An 18,317-nucleotide genomic window follows, 5' to 3' on the forward strand; every position below is an offset into this window, starting at 1 on the left:
TTTTCCATTAGTTTGCTGAGGTATTTAAACGTCGAGGTAGAAGGAGATACATTAGGTTCAAGTTTTGGAGTGAATTAACTTTCGGATTTTGACTTGGAGAAATGTTTCGACTATTGGATAATAATGTTTCGAGGGTTTTGAAATGAAGAATTGGGAGAGGGAGGAAGAGGAGAAGGAGGAGGCGGAGGAGAAGAAGGAGGAGGAGAAGGAGGAAGAGGCGGAGGAGGAGAAGGAAGAGGAGGAGGAAGAGGAGGAGGAAGAGAAGAGGAGGGGGGATTAAGAGATGGAGAAGGAGGAGGAGAAGGAGGAAGGGGAGGAGGAGGAGGAAGAGGAGGAGAAGGAGGAGGAAGAAGAGGAGGAGGAAGGAGGAGGAGAAGGAGGAGGAAGAGGAAGAGGGGAAAAGGAGGAGGAGAGGGAGGAGATGTCTCTTCCAGTTGAACGCTATCTCCTTCCTTCCTCTGTACTCTCTTTTTCTTCTTCTTCTTCCCCTCCTTCTCCCTTTGTCCTCTTTCTTATGCTCTTTCTCCTCCTCCGTCTTCAACTTCTTTTTCTTCCTCTCCTCCTCCTGCTCCTCCTCCTTCTCCTCTTCCTCCCTCTCCCAATTCTTCATTTCAAAACCCTCGAAACATTATTATCCAATAGTCGAAACATTTCTCCAGATAAAACAAATCACTGCCTGGGATCACATGTGGTGCTGTTCCAGATGGCCTTTGAATTGAGGAGCTGGGTGCAAAAAGGGCAACAAATGAAAATCATCAAACTGAGATAGGTATTTAACTTTAAAGTTTTCAATTTTTCATCAAAATCCTTGAAAAGTATGTTTACAAAAAAACGCTGTAACTCATCGAAAAAAAAGTTATCACTGCAGTTCAAACGCTGGAAGATATAGAGCGCACCACGTTCTATTCAAAAACCCGTTTTACGCAAAAAGGGCAAAAAATCCATATTTCCCTTTTTGCACCCAGCTCCTCAATGTCACACTTTCGTCATGGTTAAACAGTCAGTCAGTATGTTAATTAAGTCATCAATATGTTAGATATATAGAGCCAACAATCATCTTTTGGTTTAAAACCATCAACATTTGTTAGCAAGTAAAACCCGTTTTAAATTTTAAAATAATAATGAAAATTTAAAAAAGATGTGAGTTTCACCATTTTATTATTTCATTGAAACATCGGCTGAATTGGACCTTACGGGTCTGTATCGTAGCATGCCCATCCCGTAGTATGCCTCCCATCAGATGGGCAAGAGACACAACACTTCCCAATTTACAATTTTTTTGCCAATTCAGACAAAGAACTTTCCTTGAATAATTACTTTTGGGCTAAATCTAGGGGAAAAAAGTGAACCAGTGCTTTTTTAGATCTGAATTTTTCTTCCAGCTGATAAACCTGATTTTATTAAGGGGACAATATCTTTGTACTGGGGTATTCCTTGGGCGTCTTTGAAAATCTGTTTCTTTCATAGCTAAGGAGAAGTGAAAAAAGCAAAAATATAGTTTTTGTGGTTTCTGAATAATGATTTATTTGTGGCGAAGAACTTTATCTGAGTTTAAACTTGAAGTGGAACTTATTTCTGACTGGCTGAATTTTAAATCCAGTTTAAAAATCAACCAATCAGATTTTAGTTGAACTGATTTCTGGTTGGCTTAAATTTAAATCCAGTTAAAAATCAACCAATCAGATTGCTTTCATAAGATTTAAACTGATTTCTGACTGGCTGAATTTTAAATCCAGATTATAAAATCAACCAATCAGATACTTAAACCAAGTTCTAACTCAGACTGAGGTCTCGGCCATTTTATTTTCTGTACAGATTTCTATTTTTAATTAATTTACAAAGTTTAAATAATATGAACGGAATAGTTAAGTCAGCTATCAAATGGAAAAACAATACAAGTTGAAATGAATGTCAACTTTCTGTGCTCCTTCAGATATCAATTTAGGTCATCAAGAAATTGGCTGACTACTTTTACCCATGCAACAAATCAGTAAAAAAAATCCATCAGCCAGAGTGCAAACACTTTTCAAAGTTCAGGCAAGTTTAAAAGTTGTCTGTAATGCTTCAGTGCTTACCTGGTAGGTACCAGAGATGTCAGGGCTAGTAATTTATCCAATGATTACTCAACCCAAGATTTGGAAGTGAAATTTTTAGGTGTTTTTCATCCATGAACAAAACAGGAAGTAAGATTTTAAGCAAAACACTTGGTAAAGACTTCAAGGAACAATCTGAGAAAGAGGTACCATTAAAATTAAAGCTTAAGGAAAAAAATGAAAGTTACAAAACCACAGACACTCCAGAAATCAAGAAGTAAAAGTAAAATTTAGCCATTTTGGCTGTAAACCCCTAAGGCAAGGACAAGCCAATTTTTGAATTTTCGAGCCAAAACTTTTTGTTTACTTCGGCTACAAACGCGCTCGTGCGGAACATTTCCAAAGCTTGACGAGTTTTTCAAAAAACTCGTCTTGGGATTTTTTTTTTTTTGAGGGAAAGAGGGAAAAAAGTCTGTGGGAAAGAAAAAGTTTTCCGCTCCCCGTCTCGTCCCGCATTGTTTGTAAACAACCTCATCAAAGGGAAGGAAAATTTTTCTGTTGACTTTTGTTTTGTGCTGTGAAAAAATAGGAAAACTCATAAATTTCTGCCTGTCAATAAAGAAAAACCCATTATCTATTTTCGTTCCAAAAGCACCTTTTCCAGACTCCCAATCCATCCATTGTTTCATTCGGAAATCACCTTTTTCTCACACCATTCCTGTCGAATGTTCCAATCAAAAAGTGTTACATAGGTACCTACTTTTTATCGGTGGTCATAAAACACTTTTACAATGGAAGGTTTCGAGTCTCCTATTAAAAAGCACAAGAAACACAAAAAGGATAGACATGAAGGTATGTTCATTCTTCTTTTAAAATCCAGGCTTTGGTTTGCCAGGTCAGGTGATCTCAAGTACCCAGTGAAAGTATCTCGGTACAAGAGGCAATTTACGATCTACACCTCTGCCTACCTAGGCAAATGAGCACACCAAATGTATAATATATTTTGATAAAAATCTTGCTATTTTTCCTAATACTAGTCCTCTTTTTTCTGTCACATATTGGTGTCCTTTTTCTTTTTGGCCTGTAAAATCTTCGATTTCGGGATGATAAGGCCTTAGCAGTTACAGTTCCCTCTGTCAAACCTCTTCAAAAAAATTAGTAATAGAAAGTAAAAAAAGGACCTTGGCAGTAAAAGTGGTACATAGATTATTTGATTTCATTCATTCAATCAAAACGTTCCTTACCTTCCGTCTATGCCGATTCAAGGATCTTCGATCCGAAAATGACTTATCACATATCGTACAAATACTTCAGCTCCCATGGCGTAGTGGTCACTGCACTCGCCTTGCACGCGGGAGACCCGGGTTCGATTCCCGGCGGGGTCAAGAAATTTGTAAAAAATAATAGTAATAATAAGGTTTATTTAGTTTCTTCATATATCTCATAAATTAAGGTTCATTCGCGCAAGGGGCGACCTTTATCCTAATTTATAGATAAGGTTCGTTCTTCGAACGGCTGGTTCTCTCCTATTCTGTCTCTGGTAGTAATTTAAAGGTAGACCACGACTGAGATGGAATGATCAAATCAACAAAGATATCATCAAAAGAAATCAAAATCCCAGTCTCATTGAAAACCAACAAAAAATTAATGATAGAACTTGGTGGAGAGGTTTTGTGAATAGTCGACCTGTTCCACCAAACAGAACGACTTAGGATATGTATGTAGTAATTTAAAATAGGTAAATGGAACATTCCCTGGCATTCTACCATTCCCTCATTTCCCAAAATTAAAATTGAAAAATCAAGTAAAATACACCTTACTTACCATGTCTACTTGATCAGTTACGACTAACTTGTATCGTTTACCTTGATATGACTATCCAGTTTCTGTTTCTGTGTATATCCCTTATCACAGTGAGGACATGGGAATTCATGTCTACTTGGTCAATTACGACTAACTTGTATCGTTTACCTTGATATGACTATCCAGTTTCTGTTTCTGTGTATATCCCTTATCACAGTGAGGACATGGGAATGGTTTCTTCTCCTCATGCAATAACATGTGAGTTGCTAGATGAGGCTTCTGAGCGAATGCTTTCCCACATACCTGACAACAGAGAGAACACCAAATCAATTCTCAATCTTATATTGTAAGAACAAGATCCATTCACATTTCACACACTGATCGCTCTATCTCGAGAACCACAACACCTAGAAAGCTGAAATTTGGTAGGAATATTGAACGGAATAAAATTACATTTTTTTTTTTTTTGAAAAAGTAAAGAGAAGAGGAAAAATGTGTTTCTTAATCTATACAAAAAGAAATTACAGTGTATAAACATTATAAAAGTACATGGAAAATAGTAGTTATAAATTAAGAAAATATCACATGAAAGATAAATCCATTATGGAAATTCATGAAAAAAGGACCGTTTCGAGAAAAAGTACAGAAAATGATTATTCTGTGATTATAATTCGGAAAATAAACACGTAAGTGTAAAATATTTCTATAAAGTTAATCGGTTTAAACCAATAATTTAACAAAGTTCCCCGGTTTAAACCAATATTTAAACAAAGTAAACCGGTTTAAACCAATATTATAATAAAGTTACCCGGTTTAAACCGATATTATAATAAAGTTACCCGGTTTAAACCAATATTTCAAGAAAGTTACTCAGTTTAAACCAGAATTTATCAAAGTTACCCGGTTTAACTAGCCGCTGCCCAGTTCCCCGAAAAACACAAAAAGTCCAAGAAGAAAAAAAAGAAGAAGGAGAAAGAAAAGGACAAGGATCGGAAGAAGAAACATCACAAGGTACCTAATAGATATCAGCATAATATCCACTAATGAACTATAAAACCTTGAATTAAACTAAACATGCTTGTAAAAGTTGATCAAAATTACATATCTTCTTTGGAACTTGTAGAAAATAAGACCCCCAAATCCAATCCTGTAGGTACATCAATCAAATCAAAATCAAGTTTTTTTTTTACATTTATTTCTGGGATGAAAAGTGTCAAGGAGTAAAAAGTTGAATTTTATTTGAAAAGTTACTTTTTTCATTGAAAACCTAAGTAATGTTTGTAATATCACTATTTTCAGGAAAAACGGAAGAAGCGTGATGGAGATGTGAGCATGGAAGAAAATAATCCAAGTGGTGACGGACATACAGAACCTCCAGTGAAGAAAATGAAGAAGGATGCTCACAAAATCCACGCCCTTCTGACGAGTAAGTCTCTTTGTCCCTTTAATTTCTTTATCTATTTCTCCATTCATCTACATTTCCCTCCTCTCCCTCTCTCCTTCCTTTTCTTCTCTCTCTCTACCCCTCTTTTGCCTCTTCATTTCCCTCCCCCTCTCCCTTTCTCTTTACCTCCCTCTCTGTCTCTCTCCTTGTCATCATTTCTATCTTTTTTTGTCTGCCCCCTACATTTTTCTCTCTCTCTCTCTCTTCTTTCTCTCACACACTCTCCCTCTCCTTTCCTCCCTCTTTCTCTCTCCCTCCCTCACCCTGTCCGTCTCTCTCCTTCCATTTTTTTAATAGGTACTGGGCCAACCTCAATAGTGTAATGGTTAGCTTGGGTCAACCACAATAGTGGACTTTGGGTCTTGAGGTTGCATTGAGGTTGGAATAACATTTGTGACAAAAGTACATATTATAAGTACTTGAGACTATTAAGTACCAAGTTTAATATTAAGTGGAGAACAACATGTGTGACAAATAGGTAGGTACTTATGTTTAAGATGAGCAAAATTCCTGTCTTCTTTTCCATTGACTTTTTTTTAGAATCCAAGCAAGGTTTTATTTTATAAAAATTACACCTGTTTTGTACCAAATACATGAGACCTTGTTTAGACTGTGGGAGTAAAGGGACTTTTCAGTCTCATTCTGGCAGTATAAACAGGGTATATTCTATTCTATTTTAACTTTCTTCATGGAAATAAATCTGTACCAATCAAATTTTCTCCCCAGAACCTCCTCGGCAGCCTCCAAAGGAAGGCATTGTGAGTTCGATCAAAACCGAGCCCCGCTCCTGTGTACGTAAACTCAAAGAACAGAACTCTCCTCTTCAGAAGTTACTCGAACACTTGCACGGACTCCTGGAGAAACGAGACATGCAACAATTCTTTGCTTGGCCGGTGACCGATAATATTGCGCCCGGGTACTCGAATATAATTTCCCAGCCGATGGATTTTAGCACGATGAAGCAGAAGATTGACGACGGGGCGTATTCAACGCTGAACCAGTATATTGTGAGTGGCCTTTTCTTTTGTTTGAGCCAACCTAGTTAGCTTGTAGCGTGTCTGCCTTGTAAGTGCTAGGCCGCGGGTTCGATTCCCGCCCGGTGCGGATTTTATCCTGAATTGATAATTAATATTCGTTCTCGGAACTGCTGGCTTTCTCCTATCCTGTCTTTCTTCTCTCTTCGATTTTGGAACGATAAGACCTTAGTAGTTACAGTTGCCTCTGTCAAATCTCGTGAAATAAAAAGTAAAAATATTTTTCGTTGTTGTTAGCAATTGTCAGAAATTATCTGTCAAATTTTGCTACTTTTATTAGGTTAATTGACATGATACGTACCTACGTACCTTTTTTTTCCTTCTTCTTCTTCTTCTTCTTCTGCTTCTTCTTCTTCTTACTTTCATAGTCACCTAGGTACTATTGTTTTATTATTATCATTCCTTTTTTTTTCTTTTTTTTTTTTCCCAATAGGCCACCCACAGTTTCCTACCATTTAGGAACCATTACGCGGATGTTTCTTGTGGAATCTGAAACAATTTCCCTTCTTCTAAATGAAAATACAATCAATCTCTAGGTGAAATCGTTTCAGTGTCCTAAAGGTAGCAATTTTCTGTCATTTCCAAAGTACAGCAATTGTCGTCTGACATTTTCAACACAAGTATGGACTGGGCTTAAGAGAGTAGACTAGGCAGCCACTACCTAACCTAGCCAGAACCACTTGTCTGACTAGTTTCAAGTTGGACTTGCTTTTGGTTTAACACCATTTATGAGACCTTGATTATGCCGGCCACTCACCCTGTCTGACTGACCTGGACTGTCGGAGCGTGTGAAGCGGAAAAAGCGTCTGAATTGTAGTCTCTCAGACGGTCTGAACAGAAGACTGGGGTTTATCAATAGATCAGTTGCGCTTACTTGGGTGATGTTTCAAAGTCATAGAGCAGGAAAAATGAGGACCAACGGAATTTTTCTTTTTCTTCTACGACTTCTAGATACCGAGATAAATCGATTTAAAAAATACAGGTAAATCGTGAAGTTTGACGTCACGGCATACGCTCCCGTAGGCGATGACGTCATAATTCATGACTCCCGCTTCGTTTGTTTGTGCGCAAGCGTTTCTGCGCATTTTGACGTAAAGTCTGACGTCACAGCTCTTTAAACTTTTTCATTAAAACAGCAATTAAAATTTAAATTTTCGACCTTTTAAAGTTACTTTTTCGGAGTTTTGACCTCAGATTTGGATTTTTCACAACTTTTTACGTAGGAATCTTTTATTAATAATATTTTCCCAATTGCAACTGCCCCATTCACTTGATTTCCAGGATGATTTCAAGCTGATGTGTGGAAACGCAATGACATACAACCACCCGGACACTATTTACTTTAAGTCGGCTAAGAAATTGCTTCACTCCGGACTGAAGGTGACTTCGGCCGATAAGCTCAAACAGATGGTTCACGCTTTGCCTTGCATGTTGGAGATCCCTGAGTCACAGCTTGGATTTGATCTGGGTAAGTTACCTTTTATTATTATTATATAACACTTTATTAGAATATTACAATATTTACAAAGAGGTACAAAATAACAAACTGATAAATTAACAAAAGAAAAAGAAAATTGAATAAAGAAAGAAAGAAAGAAAAAAAAATTGAAAAATTCTAACTCACAGTCAAAAATTCTAGTCAAAGTACCTTTGGTACTTTGACTTTGATTTATTTTTTTTATTATTTTTTTTTTTTTACTTACCAACTTTTTTATTTCCAATGTGTACTTATGATTTGGGTAAAGTTACCTGTTTGTTCTTTTAAGTAAAAAGACTTGCTTTATTTTTAACTAACTTTTTTTTACTCTCTATTACCAATATTTATAGGGAACCTATTCCAGGTAGTGAGAACGTATTGCAATCAGTGTTAATTTTCACAATTTGGGAAATGGTTCTATTCTATTCTATTATGGGACTGGTTGCTCCTCTCCCAAGAGAGTATGCAATTAACACTGCGACCTCTGTAGATCTATTGTGACCAGTGGTTGGAAATAGTTGGAAATATGATTTCCTCCGTTTGCAAACTTGATCCTAAAAACATAGGACATAAGGTAAGGTTCCTTCCCTTCGTTTTCAGGACGATAGAACCTCCATTGTTAGGCGGCTTTCACACTGAGGTAACACGTCGCAAGTAGCAAGTCGCAAGATGCTACGTAGCATGCATCTTCAAAGACCAGACCATTATTTCAAATGAAACCTTCCTCACTGAGGATACATGTTGCTACTTGAACCCTGGAAACAAGTAACAGTGTTACTTCAACACCAACAGTCTGGAGTTTTGTTAGTTGCTACTTGTGATTGTTTGTGGGAATTTACTTCAACACCAAAAGTCTGGAGTTTTGTTAGTTGCTACTTGTGATTGTTTGTGGGAAAAATTATTTTTTGAGCCTACGCAGTTCATTTTTATTGTCACATGTTGTTAGTTGTTACTCCAATGTGAAAGTTCATGTTTCTTTGAACAAGATTCAGGACGTAAGCAGTAGCATCTTGCGACTTGCTACTTGCGACGTGTTACCTCAGTGCGAAACGCGCCTTAGGGCTGTCTACTCAAATGGTACTAGAGATTAATGACAAAAGGGAAATACCTAATAGATAGTAAATGAAGCACTTACTGTTGTCATACCCAATTACCAATACTGGGAGTTAATACTGGCATACCCAAGAAAACTTGCGAAAAGGCTCTGCTTCACCGCAAATACTCGTAAGTACTACATCATTCATTATACTACATTATTCTTAATCCCTTTTCTCTGTCTTCCCCCAGGTCGTGTCATACCCAAGAAAAGTTGCAAAAAGGCTCTGCTTCACCGCAAATACTCGTAAGTACTAGGTACATCATTCATTATACTACATTATTCTTAATCCCTTTTCTCTGTCTTCCCGGCAGGTCGTGTCTGGTGGACATGTGTGAGTGCCCGCTCAAGAACTGTCACTGCGAGAGTTTCACTGCGTACGCGCGCGAATGTTCGCGCCTCGGCGTACAACTGGGCGATTGGCGCAAACTGACCGGCTGTCATTCCGGCGCGCCGCCACGCTAGGCCCCTGGGACCGTTCCGAGAACGCTCCGGGAACAAAACCTTGCTTAACTTCAAAAACTTTTTTTTTTCCTTTTTAGGACAGTTTTTACTTTCATTATCCTATAGGAAGGAAAGTAATGTAATCGGGTCAAATTTTCGATGGTCAGTTTTTAGTGCCAAAACACGTTTTGAGGTCCTTAGAGCCTAAATACAAAGTTTGAGCCATTGGTCCGTGTGTGTGTGTGTCTGTCTGTAAACAAAATATCTCGAGAACGGTAAGAACTAGAGACTTGAAATTTGGCATGCAGATGAAAAATGTGACAAGGGTGCAACACGAAACTTTTGGTTAAGATCGGTGCAATTCTTGGCGGCATTTTGACCGCTTTTTGGCGGTTTTCGGTGTATTCAATAATACCTCGGGAACGGTATGAGCTAGAGACTTGAAATTTGGTATGTAGTCCACAAATGTGTCAAGGATGGAACACAAAACGCTTGGTTGAGATGGTTGCTGCGCTTGGCGGTATTTTGACCGCTTTTGGACAGATTTCGACCGTTTTTTGGCGGTTTTTTTGGTTGAGATGGTTGCTGCGCTTGGCGGTATTTTGACCGCTTTTGGACAGATTTCGACCGTTTTTTGGCGGTTTTCAGCTATAGCGACAAAACGGTTAGAGATATTGTAAAAGTTAGGTTAGGAGAACATCCAAATAAGCATCATTCAGTAGGATAAGGAAAGTCGTGTGATGTTCACACCAGATTTTTGTACCTATAATGCTCGATTCAATTATGCCAATGGTGTGTCGACACACCTTCAGGATTTGAACCCGCAATCCCCAAATGAGGAGTCAACATCGGTCTATCCAACGACTCGGTCTCGAAAATTGACTAGGTGCTTAAAGGTGGAATGATGAACTCGTAATCCTTTTGCCTGGTTCAAAGATTGGACTGCCAGCCTAGTTAGCTTAGTTGGTAGTGCCTCTGCCTTGTAAGCGCTAGGCCGCGGGTTCGATTCCCGCCCGGGGCGGATTTTATCTAATGCTCGATTCAATTATGCCAATGGTGTGTCGACACACCTTCAGGATTTGAACCCACAATCTCCAAATGAGGAGTCAATATCGGTCTATCCAACGACTCGGTCTCGAAAATTGACTAGGTGCTTAAAGGTGGAATGATGAACTCGTAATCCTTTGGCCTGGTTCAAAGATTGGACATTTCAAATACTTGTAAAAGCTTTGCTTTTAAACAAGTGTATCTTATTAATAAGAGAGGTTTTCTGTTTGTTTGTCTGTAAGAGGTTGCCGTCTAAACGGTAAGTCGTAGAAACTTGAAATTTTGTACACAGGTTCATATTTTTATGGCGGTGGTTATAGGCTAGTTTAGGAATTTCCTAAAGCCAGCCGTTTGCGAGTTATTCAAGAAATACGAAATTTTTGGCCTAAAACTGAGCGATGCAAAGCTCGCGGGTATCCCTCTAGTTTATTATAGGTATGTTTATTTCATGTCAGTTATTTTCAAAATATTAAAAACTTACTTCTTTTTTGGGGATTTCTTTCCTATTTTGTCTTCTCGGAACAGTACTTCATGTTATTCAAGAAATTCGAAAATTTTGGCCTAAAACTGAGCGATGCAAAGCTCGCGGGTATCCCTCTAATTATAGGTATGTTTATTTTATGTCAGTTATTTTCAAAATATTAAAAACTTACTTTTTTGGGGATTTCTTTCCTATTTTGTCTTCGGTCCCTAGTACTTTGTCTTTGGTCACACCAACAACTCCCCCTTGATTGAAATTAAAAGATAATTTTGTTGACTCATTTTGTTTATTTGATTATTAAATCATTTTGTAAAGTATTTTATATTGCCTATATTATTACCTATGTATTTACCTTTACCATACGTTCAGGCCCTATATTGCTAAAGTTTAATGAAATATTTAAAATGAAAGATATTGTTATATGTAATATTTGTTGTTAGGTATTTTTTTCTTCTAAAAATGGTAATCCTATAGCTAAAAAATCCTACTCAGATTTCCATTCATGTAGTAGGTAGGTGAATTATTTAAATTTGGTTTCGTTACAAAATTTAGAAAAAATAAACAGCCCGTTTACACGGAACAAATTTTTCTTCGTCCGAAGTTACAAAGTTCCCGAATTTTTCTTCGTTGGCAATATGAACACGCTTGTGTCGAAAAATGCCCGATCATGAAATAGGTAAATGAAGAAAGTTCAGTTTAGTTTCTTTAGAATTCCCAGTCCTCATTTTGTCGTTTGACTTTTAGTATTATTATTTTCAATCTTTTTTACCTACCTAGATATTTTTTTAACCCTTTAAAGTTTTTATTCCAAAGGCCCCAGAACCGTTCTGAAGATACCCCTTGCTAAAATAGACTAGAAATTGATGGTTGTAATGCAAACAATTGCCTATGCTTTGTAGGGTACAAAATTACAAAAATGCTTAATATACATAACTGGACTAGATATTTGATGCTAAAAGCTAGCGCTCGTAAGGCTATTTTCCTATTAATTTTATTCTGTAAACATTTGTAAACAAAATTATTCTTTGTAAAAAAAATAAATAAATAAAAATAATGATAATAAATAAAAAAAGCAAATTGAAATAAAGCAAAAATAAAAGTTTATTTAAAATTCAAATTAATTCCATGTGTTATGTAAATATTTAAACTAAAACTAAAATAAATTATTAAAAATAAATAAATAAATAAAAAAATATCGAAGACTTTAGGTCAGGACACAGTAGGTATAGGACTTTGGACCTGATTCTACAGTCGATTTTTGACTGAAGTATCCAAATATTTATATTTACCGGTGTAGAAATAGTTAATTAAGTAGGTACCTACCAAACTACATCCACTGATTTCCAAGATCTCCAGCCCAGCTAGCTTGGAGGGTAGCGCGTCTGCCTTGTAAGCGCTAGGTCGCGGGTTCGATTCCCGCCCGGGGCGGATTTTATCCCAAACAGATAAGGTTCGTTCCGAGGAACGGCTGGCTTTCTCCTTTTCTGTCTTCTTTCTCTCTTGGCCTTCGGCACGATAAGACCTTAGCAGTTACAGTTCCCTCTAAAAACAAAAAAAAAGTTAAAGTTCTCTCTAAAAAAAAAAAAAAAAAAAAAATGCAGAGATACCGAGATCAAAATCTGAGTTTAAACCTCTTATTAACCTAAAGAGACAGGTAACAAGGTACCTACAAAATTATCAATGACGAAAATGAATGGAGAAGAAATAAAATATAACCACAAAAAGGTTTCCTAGATTCTCAAACTTCTTATACCTCTTGTTTTTATTTCAATACCTACTTTACTTGTACCTACAGATTTCAGGGCATTCATTATACATGAAAGTTACACATATATGTTACACAAGGCCATATGTTCTGTCAAATATCTATGGAAGAGAAAATACCTACCCCGCTGGACGCACCTTTAAGCAGACTACACATTAGACCGGTCTGTCGGACCAGTGTGGTAGTCTACGCCCGACGAAATTTCATGTTGTCCGATGAAAATCAAAACACTTTTAATTGTTGGTCCAACGGACTTACGAGTATCTTTGACTGTATGTAGATTGTTAAATTTGAACAGCCAGCCTAGTTAGCTTGGTTGGTAGCGCGTCTGCCTCGTAACCGCTAGGCTGCGGGTTCGATTCCCGCCCGGGGTGGATTTTTATCTTGAACGGATAATGTTTCTCCTATCCTGTCTTTCTTCTCTCTTCGATTTCGGGACGATAAGAACTTAGTAGTTACAGTTCAACGCACCCCCGGTACAAAGAGGTGCGTCAGTGACCTCTGGCGGCCTTACCAGGTGAACTTCCTATCTAATTTATTTATTTGACCTAACCCACCCTGTCTCTTTGTTTCCTCTGTTCACAGTGTGTTAAGGTCTTGTCGTTTTGCTAACTAGGCTAGCTATATTCAGGGTGTACCCAGTGTTAAAGAGGTGCGTCAGTGACCTCTGGCGGCCTTACCAGGTGAACTTCCTATCTAATTTATTTATTTATTTGACCTAACCCACCCTGTCTCTTTGTTTCCTCTGTTCACAGTGTGTTCAAGAAATCTCTACGGATATTCACATAACTTCACTACAGTATTAAACGAAAAACTTTCCTACACATCCTATACTTAATTATTTGTACATTTTTCTACTATTATTTTATACATTTTTTTTAATATTATTTAAATGTTAAGGACTCTGTTGTAACTTTCCTTATCCCTTAAAGAGCTTGTCTACTGAAAAATTTAGTTTTGAATAATCATTCCTTCTACTATTATTTTATACATTTTTTTTTTATTTAAATGTTAAGGACTCTGTTGTAACTTTCCTTATCCCTTAAAGAGCTTGTCTACTGAAAAATTTAGTTTTGAATAATCATTCCAAATATGAAGTTTATAACGAAAAGTTGTGCCTACTGAAACTACACATTCCTGAATTGTGTCTAACTAAAATCTCGTAAATATCAAAAAATCGAACAATATTTGGGATAAGGAAAGTCCTGTGATGTTCACACCAAGATTTGTGTACACAAATATTGACGGGGGAGGGTTCGAGTGTGACTTTGCATTGACTTTTATACGGACACTTTTTGAAGTGTTTCCCTTAATCTTTCATTTATTGAATAATTTCTCGTAATTGAATAATTATATCACTATATATTTTTTTTTTACTACTTTGGCAGTAACAGAATAGGTAACTAGGTACCTACCTCCTACCTAAATAACTACCTATTGCTTGAATAGAATTACGTCTATTAGAGCTGTAGGTATAATGCTCGAGTAATCTTTCATTTATTGAATAATTTCTCGTAATTGAATAATTATATCACTACCTATATAATTTTTTTTTTTAATTTTTTTTTTATTTTTCCTATTTTGGCAGTAACAGAATAGGTAACTAGGTAGCTAGGTACCTACCTCCTACCTAAATAACTACCTATTGCTTGAATAGAATTACGTCTATTATAGCTGTAGGTATAATGCTCGATTCAATTATGCCCATGGTGTGTCGACACACCTTCAGGATTTGAACCCACAATCTCCAAATGAGGAGTCAATATCGGTCTATCCAACGACTCGGTCTCGAAACCTCCTTTTAACTGCGGGGGTAAAAGAACTTTTCAATCTCATCCCAATAGCAGTATGATGAAATTTACAGCATTAGGCAGAAAGGAACCCCAGCCAACAGAAACCAACTTTCAAAACCCCTAAAAATGCGTGGCTTTAGGTATTTGAACTTTTCAATCTCAGTATGAAATTTACAGCATTAGGCAGAAAGGAACCCCAGCCAACAGAAACCAACTTTGAAAACCCCTAAAAATGCGTGGCTTTAGGTATTTTCATAGAACATTATACGTACAGAAAGAGTCTCAAGTAGGTAACCTTAATTAATGTACCACGAGAAACGAACCATTGAGCAAGGGGAAAAAGGAGTCGAATCCCACCATCGACAAAAAATTTACAAAAATTTAGCACCTAAATGGAAAGTGGAAAGTATTGTGTCTCTCCTCGCCCATCTGATGAGAGGCATACTATGGGATGGGCATACTACGATACAGACCACATGGGTCTAATCCTCATCTCTGGTTTTCCTCTTGGGGGGAAGTTGTCTGTGTCAATCCTCAAGCATTTCCTTCCCTTCAGTCTATAAATACGAGCGCCTGCTTCGCTCGCCACACCAGTCTTCTTCTTATAGCCGGACAGTGAAAACCCGTCGTCATTCGTGAAAAATCGTCAAAGTTTCCGATCCGCAAAAAAATTTAAGATCGCGAAAAAATTGCCGTTTTCCCATCTTTGGCTCGCCGAAAATGAGATAGCGAAAATTTGTCGCGCGCGAAAATTATTTGAAGAATTTTCAAGTTTTTTTTTGCATTTTTTGTCCGGGATAAGAAAGTGGTTTAAGATCGCGAAAAAATTGCCGTTTTCCCATCTTTGGCTCGCCGAAAGTGAGATAGCGAAAATTTGTCGCGCGCGAAAATTATTTGAAGAATTTTCAAGTTTTTTTTTTGTATTTTTTGTCCGGGATAAGAAAGTGGAAGTCTGAGATTTAGTTTATAATTCGCATACGTACAAGTGCCGATTTTTCTCCGCCAATTTTATCTCCCGATTTTGAATTGCTCCGATTTTTTGTTTCAATCGGAAAATCGATTATCCAAAAAACAGAAATCTCTAAGCTTAAAAGGAAAATACTTCTCCCCTCTCAAATTCTCAACCAAAAACCATCTCTCAAGAACCATCTCTTTTTTTCCTTCTAAAAGAAACCCAATAACCCGCCGATTTTTCTCCGCCAATTTTATCTCCCGATTTTGAATTGCTCCGATTTTTTTTTCAATCGGAAAATCGATTATCCAAAAACAGAAATCTCTAAGCTTAAAAGAAAAATACTTCTCCCCTCTCAAATTCTCAACCAAAAACCATCTCTCAAGAACCATCTCTTTTTTTCCTTCTAAAAGAAACCCAATAACCATGCCAGCCGAATCCAACGCATGCCTCATCTCCGCCTACACGCAGACGTGCCCGTTCGAGAGCGACTCTGAAAAGACCGGCTCCGAGTATAACTCCTCCGACGATGAAACCCTGGAGGCGGGCTCCAAGTTCGACCACTTCCGCGCGAGCGGCGCTGGCTACCGCTTCACCTCGGGCGGACTAGCGGGAGAACTCCAAGTGCCCGCGCGCGAGGGCAAGCCCGCGGGGAAGACCAGCGGAGTCTGCTCGTACGAGTCTCTCCCGGAGCAGGTGCGGCATGAGCGCTTCTTCCGCGACGCTTTCGAGGTCCTCCTGCGAGACGGGGTTTTCAAGGCGACCTCTCGTGGGAATAAGGTGAACGAGTGGGTGAATCCTGAGGAGCTTGAGAAGAAGTTGGAGCTTGGGTTCAACGCGGGCCCTTCGTCTCATGGAAAGCTGATTGATCTAATGAAGACCGTGATCCAGTATAGTGTGAAAACGGGACACCCGTACTTTGTCAATCAGCTGTTCTCCAGGTAAGACAAATTTTTGAGTAGGTACCTTTCTATTTTTCATTAAAATCAAAATCATGAATTTTAATTTTGATCCTTCTCCTTTTAGGTATTCGCTTCGGTGTCGTCTGTCTGTCTGTCGGTCGGTCGGTCTGTCCCCATAGAAGGTCTTATCCAAACCTGGTCGACCTATATATCAAATTTTTCTGCTCGCCACTGGTTAGAACCTAGCACAAAACATCTGTACCAGCAAATTCTAAAGTCTCTTTTGTTACCGACCATCCTATTTAATTATCTCGCGATCTAGGAAACCGATTTGACCCTGAAATCGTTCCTTAAGATTCGGCCTTGTACTTGGATATCATTACTATTATGAGTAGGTATTAATCATTACTATTAAACTATTATATGAGTACTACCAAAGTTACTTTTTCGGAGTTTTGACGTTAGATTTGGATTTTTCACAACTTTTTACGTAGGAATCAACCTTTTATTAATAATATTTTCCCAATTGCAACTGTTCCATTGAACAGAAAAGAACAAAAGGCATTGCTCCTTATGGATAGTTCGTTTGTGCTTAATGCAGGTCAATTACAATACATTCACAACCGGTCTCTACTTTGGAACACTTTTTAGTCCGTCCTTCCTTTATTATTACAATAGTAATAAAAAGGTATAAGGGACGGACTATTGTATTCGCTTCGGTGTCGTCTGTGTGTGGTATGTCCCCATAGAAGGACTTATCCAAACCTGGTCGACCTATATATCAAATTTTTCTGTCCGCCACTGGTTAGAACCTAGCACAAAACATCTGTACCAGCAAATTCTAAAGTCTCTTTTGTTACCGACCATCCTATTTAAATCCTATTTAATTATCTCGCGATCTAGGAAACCGATTTGACCCTGAAATCGTTCCTTAAGATTCGGCCTTGTACTTGGATATCATTACTATTATGAGTAGGTATTAATCATTACTATTAAACTATTATATGAGTACTACCTATTTCATAATATAATAATTAAAACCATAGCTAATAGGTACCTATAATGAATCTAGCTGGGTGGTTTATCTTGGCTATTAAATCTGCAGATCAGAGTACGTATAACGAATACCTATAGCTGCGTGGTTTATCTTGGCGATTAAATCTGCAGATCAGAAGGATAGGTAACTAACTACCTTCTGAACCGGTTGAGGACGTAGACTGATGTTGGTCCACGAACCTTTAGCAAGGTGAACGAGTGGGTGAATCCTGAGGAGCTGGAGAAGAAGTTGGAGCTTGGGTTCAACGCGGGCCCTTCGTCTCATGCAAAGCTGATTGATCTAATGAAGACCGTGATCCAGTATAGTGTGAAAACGGGACACCCGTACTTTGTCAATCAGCTGTTCTCCAGGTAAGACAAATTTTTGAGTAGGTACCTTTCTATTTTTCATTAAAATCAAAATCATGAATTTTAATTTTGATCCTCCTCCTTTTAACTGCGGGGGTAAAAGAACTTTTCAATCTCATCCCAATAGCAGTATGATGAAATTTACAGCATTAGGCAGAAAGGAACCCCAGCCAACAGAAACCAACTTTCAAAACCCCTAAAAATGCGTGGCTTTAGGTATTTTCATAGAACATTATACGTACAGAAAGAGTCTCAAGTAGGTAACCTTAATTAATCCAGGAGTAGACTCGGGTCTTGTTACCAAGGAGGTACTCCTCTTCCTGTCCCCTATGGAAGCATACACCATCCGTGGTGACCCCCACTACCCGCAGCCGATTGGTAACCGGCGGGTGCTCCTCGGCATTCGCCAGTTGTACGTCCTCTCTTTTCCCTTCATCTCTTAACATCTGGGTACACCCACAGTACGCACTCAATACGGGTAGGGTATCAGTACGAGAGTTAGTCTACCGCTCCTCTCGTGTTTATGAAGGTGATAAGGTAAACATCCACGATTTAGAAAACACTTCGCAAAAATACAGCTACCCCCCCTAAGCTGAGGAAACAAGGGCGCGATACGAGTTCACCGAAGCAAGAGCACCAATG

General features: G+C 38.1%; 3 protein-coding genes across 3 annotated transcripts in view; 2 read left to right on the forward strand and 1 right to left on the reverse strand.

Moving 5' to 3' along the window:
- The window catches only part of LOC103510496 (gastrula zinc finger protein XlCGF8.2DB-like), a 7,400-nt gene extending 2,304 nt beyond the window's left edge, over positions 1–5,096 (reverse strand). Inside the window, exons 1-2 of the mRNA XM_026824526.1 lie at positions 5,088–5,096; positions 4,005–4,139 (exon numbers count right to left, since the gene is read on the reverse strand). Coding sequence (XP_026680327.1) covers positions 4,005–4,139; positions 5,088–5,096 — 144 coding nt within the window. The remainder of the gene's footprint in view (positions 1–4,004; positions 4,140–5,087) is intronic.
- LOC103510497 (bromodomain-containing protein 7-like) lies at positions 4,735–9,352 on the forward strand. Its single transcript, XM_008475171.3, has 6 exons — positions 4,735–4,847; positions 5,136–5,262; positions 6,007–6,287; positions 7,596–7,782; positions 9,079–9,133; positions 9,202–9,352. Exons 2-6 carry the CDS (start codon positions 5,169–5,171, stop codon positions 9,350–9,352), a joined length of 768 nt encoding a protein of 255 aa, XP_008473393.1. The 5' UTR covers positions 4,735–4,847; positions 5,136–5,168.
- A 6,251-nt stretch (positions 9,353–15,603) lies between these two features.
- Positions 15,604–18,317, forward strand: part of LOC103510498 (cysteine sulfinic acid decarboxylase) — a 26,549-nt gene continuing 23,835 nt past the window's right edge. The window contains exon 1 of the mRNA XM_008475172.3: positions 15,604–16,310. Within this exon, the coding sequence (XP_008473394.1) occupies positions 15,796–16,310 (515 nt within the window). The 5' untranslated portion in view covers positions 15,604–15,795. The remainder of the gene's footprint in view (positions 16,311–18,317) is intronic.

Source organism: Diaphorina citri, unplaced genomic scaffold (genome assembly GCF_000475195.1).
Source record: "Diaphorina citri unplaced genomic scaffold, Diaci psyllid genome assembly version 1.1 scaffold604, whole genome shotgun sequence".
NCBI classification, from domain to species: domain Eukaryota; kingdom Metazoa; phylum Arthropoda; class Insecta; order Hemiptera; family Psyllidae; genus Diaphorina; species Diaphorina citri.